Genomic DNA, 6,000 nt, shown 5'->3' with positions numbered 1-6,000 from the left:
CCCATCTTTTAGACTTTAGAAATGTCAATTAGATTATTCTCTAGGCTAATGGTCAGCAAACTGAGGCTCGCGAGCCACATGCGGCTCTTTGGCCCCTTGAGTGTGGCTCTTCCACAAAATACCGACTTCTGCACATGGGTCACGAAGTTTCAATCACACAGTATGTGCACACCCGCACGTGGTATTTTGTGGAAGAGCCACACTCAAGGGGCCAAAGAGCCGTGTGTGGCTTGCGAGCCGCAGTTTGCCGACCACTGCTCTAGGCCCAAAGAACATTCATTTGCCTTTCGTCACGGGGTAATTAAGAAGTACTCCCAGACTGTTTAGATTGAGATGTGCCTACCTGGCTGGTTCTGTGCAGCAGGTTCCCCAGTTCACACCCTTTGTTGCCTGCCTGGCCCAGACTGAGCTCTGTAATGGTGGCTGTGCCCCCTTTGCTCACGGCTGCTTCCCTAGGACCCGGCACCATGCCTGGCACACAGAACACTCAAAGATGTGAATAACATGAATGAGTCTTAGCACACATTTTTAGAATTATTTATTCAGAAACTGTAACAGTAAAGAAATACATTCAATAGTCCTAAAATAAATCTATATGAAATATATAATTTCATTAAGGTGCAATTAAAATGTGAAATGGCATTATATCTCTATATTTCAAGCCAGTACACTAGCATTCCATATTTTTAAAGACCAGCTTACTTAAATCTTTAGTAAGTTCAAAGTTTTTTCATTTTGCATTTATTTGCTTTAGACCATTTCAAATTCTTAGCATTTCTAAGTGTACATATTTTAAGTGTATACAGTAATAACCATGGATTTACGTACCTACTGATGAGGGAGATACTTTGGGGTGGTATGACTAGCACAGAGAATGGTGGGGTGGCTATGATCTCCTTGATCTGGACAAACTGTTTAGTCTCAATTTATTAGCTTTTCTAGTAGCTTCTCTACGTGGTTTCCACTGCCAACCCCACTAACCTATGGGTTTCTGCTTTAACATCTGTCTATAAGGGAAATGGTGAAACCTTGGACTTGCAGAAGGCAGCGGGTAGGAGTAAAACACACCTCCCCTGCAGCCCAACATGAAGCTGGGACATATGAGGTGGGCAGCCTCGGGGAAGGGGGGGCCAGGAAACATTCTGCCCACCAGCACAGGAGGACACTGAGGAAGGGTCAGTCTTGGCCTGGGAGTCTCCTCAGTATTTACACTCTAAGGTCTGCAAACTCCGAAGCCAAGAAATTAACATCCAGTGGTTCTTAGTCAGTAACAGCCCTGGGAATATGACATAAGACACACAATTTATCTCGAAGGAATTATTCTTAACGCAGGCCACGCAAGATCCCCCCAGAGAAAGCCTTGCTGAAAATAAGCTCACTTTTCAAACTTACAAAATACACGGGTAAACAGTCTACAAATATATATAAGGACCAACACACACAAACAACAGGAACTTGATTTAATAGAGCTATTAGCCTATAAAACAGGGATATTTAATTAAAGTGATTAGTGACACAAAAGGAACTGAAAAGTTTTTTTAAAAGGAGATCATGAAACAACAGGCAGATCTGAAGAATGATACACAGCTAGAAATTAAAAGCAAGTTTTGAAAGAAGAAACCCAATGAATAATTTTAAAAGGAGATTATACAGATAGCTGACAAGATAATTCATGAACTAGAAGACAGAGATGAAGGCATCACAGAAAGATAAAGTAATGGAAAACACAGATGGGCTTAAAAGGTAAAGAGGATAGAATGAGTAGGTTCAGTATACATCTTTTTATAATAGTACTCATACTTGAAGTTTTTTCTCCATACAACTTTTTTTATTCAGTAACATTGAGTGATCTTGCTACTAAAAACCCAAACCTATTAAATGCTACTGTTTCCAACATTGTTTCTTATTTTTAAGGTTGTTTTTACCCTGATGGTTACAATTTTGAATTTTTTTCTTCCTTTTATATGTTAATATCAAATAATTTTCCTTCATATGTAATATCTGGGAAACAAATGTTAATTAAAACCAGTGGTTCTAATATATAAGGCAGGAGAAACTGTCAGTGATATTCCCACATTCCTCTGCTTCCATTTTCAGCTAAAGCATAAAGAAGTCAGTGACTCTACCGGAAATGATACAGGCATGAACTTGAGGAGAAAAAAAATAAATGTTTAGCCTAGAAGTAGAGCATGAATGATAATTATTTCTAAAGTGTGCAAGTAGAGATGTCCCTTGAGACCTCAAAGCAACTTTAGGTGATTGAAGCGAGTACGAAACACTTTTTAAACAACACAGTAAGTAGTTCGCTTAGCTAATATTAATACCATATATTCAAAGTATGGAGGTGGGTCAAAAATAAAGGCCAACATATAACCTCTGAAGGTTGAACCCAAGGGAAGTTCAAATGCCAAATATCACACCCACGCTTTCCATCCTGGGAAAAGGCGGCTGAGGTTTTTGGGGTCTATGGCCTGTTGTATGAGCAGATTCACTTGTCCATCCACACTGAGCACAGTTCCTTCCTCCACTCCTTTTAGTTTCTCTTGTAGTCTCATCAAGACACGCTCAGCTACTTTGTTGAAACTCTGGTCAATTTCACTAATGACAAAAACACAAAGGTGTTAATGAGGTGGAACAGTTCAAGGGGCCTGGGGAATAGGAAGATCTGAACAACTGACTCTCGCTCTTTCCTAAAATACGCTCACCTGAGGTTTCGTTTGCATTCTCGGTCATCTGCATTGGGCGAGGCGTGAAGCTCAGTTTCATCTTCCAGCCTCTGCTGTAAATACAGAGCTTTCAGAGGATTCATGGTCCAGTCAAAGAGAGGATCGTACAGGAGGACCTAGACAGAGAGAACAGACGTATCAGAAGAACAATGTGCATTTTGATGGTGTCGCTATTAACAGCATAACCAGTATTATAAACATAACAGCGGCCAGTCACACGGCAGTCGACTGCAGGAGGGACAAACTTATTGCACAGGCTTCTTGTTTCCTTCCGGAGGAAACTACATGAGCATAACGCTCCGGGCTTCTTATCCCGTTCTGGAGTCACTCCTCCTCCCTGGTGGGGGTACACCTTGACCATGTTTCCTTACTGGGTGAAACTAACCTCTTAGAAGGGATAAGCACCAGTCACTTCCTTTCCTTCTCTCTCCTGTCCTGGTTAAGGGCATGTTCTCTCTCTGCAGGCCCCATTCTCCCTCAGGTGGGACAGGTTAGGTCATGGGAGTTGGACAGCACTAACAAGCCTATTTGGATCTCACTCGCAGGCCATCTTCTCCAACAGTTTTATCACTAATAACCTGACATTTTGAACTCTATCCTATTCTAAGGCTTTTTCTCTCAGTGCCAACTTTGAGGGGAGAAAAAAAAGGTATAATTTATTGAAAGCTCCTCAATACCCAAGGTCTAGTGTTGTGGTTGACATCTAGTGTGGCTCAGTAGTTGAGCATCGATCTATGAACCAGAAGGTCCCAGTTTGATTCCTGGTCAGGGCACATGCCCGGGTTGTGGGCTCAGTCCCCAGTAGGGGGTGTGCAGGAGGCAGCCAATCCATGATTCTCTCTCATCACTGATGTTTCTATCTCTTTCTCCCTCTCCCTTCCTCTCTGAAATCAATAAAAAAATATTTAAAAAAAAAGAAAGAAGGGAGGAAGGAAGGAAGGAAGGAAGGAAGGAAGGAAGGAAGGAAGGAAGAAAGAAAGAAAGAAAGAAAGAAAGAAAGAAAGAAAGAAAGAAAGAGAAAGAGAGAAAGAGAGAAAGAGGAATGCATCTTCATTCAGCCTTGGGTACAGCCTTTTATTTAAATTATCAACATACTACTGGGATCCCCTTTGTAGCAAAAATCCGTATTGCCACCAGCATTCCACAGATCTCCGTGGTTCATAAGGTGGACACAGGACCTCCCTAACAGATTGTTAATTTCACTCTACTCAGGATACACCCACCCTTGTTGACCACAGGCTCAAAGGTGAATGCTGGTGAATTGGACTAATTCTCAACCCTGGCTGCATAGAGTTTTTAAAAAATACAAATGTTCGAATTTGGTCAGCATCAATATTCTGTAAAAGCAGTACAGGGGATACTGAAGTCCAGCCAGGGCCAGCACCACCAGGTTAACGGAACAAAAAGCTAAAGGATGTGAGGGAGGCATGCCCAAGCTCCATGTCCCATGCTTCCCTGAGGAGGAAAGACTCCTCGTCTCTGCTGCAGATACTCTACCAGGGTGGTGAACGCCTGCCTTCGTTGCCCAGTTCTCGCCGGGGAAAGCTAAGGTCATGAGCACTGGAAATGTGCTCGACTTCCTCCCCTTTCTGCCCTGTTTAGCATGAGGCAGTGAGCCTGGTGCAGTGTGCATGCCCCAAGGTTAGACAGCAGGGAACACCGACTGCAGGCCAGTTTGCACTTGCAGCCATGCCCCTCCACTACCAATGCTGACTCTGACCTCCATCTGCCAGCCTAAATGGTTCTGAACCTCGGGGTGGGAGATAACTAATGATTTCTCTTAATCCTGCAATGGAATCCATTCTGAAAACAATACAAAACGAGAAGTCTAAGATATAAAAGTGCTGATTTATGTAACAAAGACTAGAGATGACTACTAGGCTGTAACACGGTAAGAAACTGGAGGGAACTGGAGCCATTCTAAACCACTATTCACCCATGTGTGCAAGCCCCTCCCCTCCTGCAGCCCCCATCACTCCACCACATGGAAATGAGGCATTCATCCTCAAATCAGTGACTTGCTAACAGCCTGACAGGTAGAGAAATAAAGACTTCCTTAAATATACTTTACCTCCACAATGGTTAACAGTGTTTCCTTAGAGTTTCTCATCACCTCCATGGTTTTCTCACAGCATCTACAAGCACATTGTAAATATGGGTTTGTTATACACCAATGTTTTCAAATCTATCTATCATCTATCATCTATCTATCTATCTATCTATCATCTATCTTCATGTGTAGTATACTGAGATGATCCTTATTAATAATTTCCAAATTAATATCTCAAAGAGCATAGAACTTGGCAGAGTGGGCTTTCAAAAGATGTTTCTAAAATTAATACAAATATATATCTAAATGGAACAGAATAGAGAAGCCAGAAAGAAACCCACACTTATATGGTCACTTAATCCACGCCAAAGGAGGCAAGAATACACAGTGGGGAAAAGACAACTTCTTCAATAAATGGTGTTGGGAAAACTAAACAGATACATGCAAAAATATAAAACTGGACAATTTTCTTGTACCATATACAAAAGTAAACTCAAAATGGATTAAAGACTTAAGTATAAGTCTTTAAAAGCCATAAAACTCCTAGAATAAAACATAGTCAGTAAACCCTTTGATATGAATCTTAGCAATATTTTTTTGGAGATGTCTCTCCAGGCAGCAGCAACAAAAGCATTATGGAACTAACTTCTGCACAGCAAAGACAACCATCAACAAAACAAAAAGACAACCTAATGATATACCAGATAAGAGGTTACTATCCAAAATATATGATGAAATCAACTCACAAATCAGAAAACAAACAATCCAATTAAAAAATGGGCGGAGTACCTGAACAGACATTTCTCCAAAGGCATACACAGCAGAACAAAAGTAGGTTTACAGTTGTTTGTATGGAAAATAATACAGTAGTTAATAAATAATACAGAAATAAATTGTTTTTCATAAATCTATCTTTGTCCCACTGGAAATTAATATATGATAATACAAAGAATTAAATCTGTGTTTTGCATACTCATAACTCTAAAACTACTTTAGCCCTACCCTATAGAGAGGGCCAACAAACATATGAAAAGATGCTCAACATCACTAATCAACAGGGAAATGCAAGTCAAAACCACACGAGCTATCACCTCACACCTGTCAGAATGGCTATTATCAAATGTCAACAAACAAGTGTTGACAAGGATGTTGAAAAAAGGCAACCCTTGTGCACTGTTGGTGGGACTGTAAATTGGTGCAGCCACTGTGGAAAACAGTACGGAG

The 6,000-nt window shown here is 41.0% G+C and overlaps 1 protein-coding gene across 10 annotated transcripts in view; it reads right to left on the bottom strand.

Annotated features, from left to right (window-relative positions):
• Positions 1-375: 375 nt before the first annotated feature.
• Positions 376-6,000, bottom strand: part of ATM (ATM serine/threonine kinase) — a 128,338-nt gene continuing 122,713 nt past the window's right edge. For 4 of the 10 annotated variants that reach the window (XM_036324491.1, XM_036324493.1, XM_036324496.1 and 1 more), the window contains 3 exons: positions 4,798-4,861; positions 2,706-2,842; positions 376-2,598 (listed from right to left, as the gene is read on the bottom strand). In XM_036324491.1, coding sequence (XP_036180384.1) covers positions 2,415-2,598; positions 2,706-2,842; positions 4,798-4,861 — 385 coding nt within the window. In that variant the 3' untranslated portion in view covers positions 376-2,414. The remainder of the gene's footprint in view (positions 2,599-2,705; positions 2,843-4,797; positions 4,862-6,000) is intronic. The other 6 variants (XM_036324489.1, XM_036324494.1, XM_036324488.1 and 3 more) reach the window with 5 other exon arrangements.

The sequence above is a fragment of the Myotis myotis genome, unplaced genomic scaffold (genome assembly GCF_014108235.1).
Source record: "Myotis myotis isolate mMyoMyo1 unplaced genomic scaffold, mMyoMyo1.p scaffold_m19_p_10, whole genome shotgun sequence".
Taxonomy (NCBI): domain Eukaryota; kingdom Metazoa; phylum Chordata; class Mammalia; order Chiroptera; family Vespertilionidae; genus Myotis; species Myotis myotis.
This window is presented reverse-complemented; position numbering and strand designations above follow the sequence as displayed.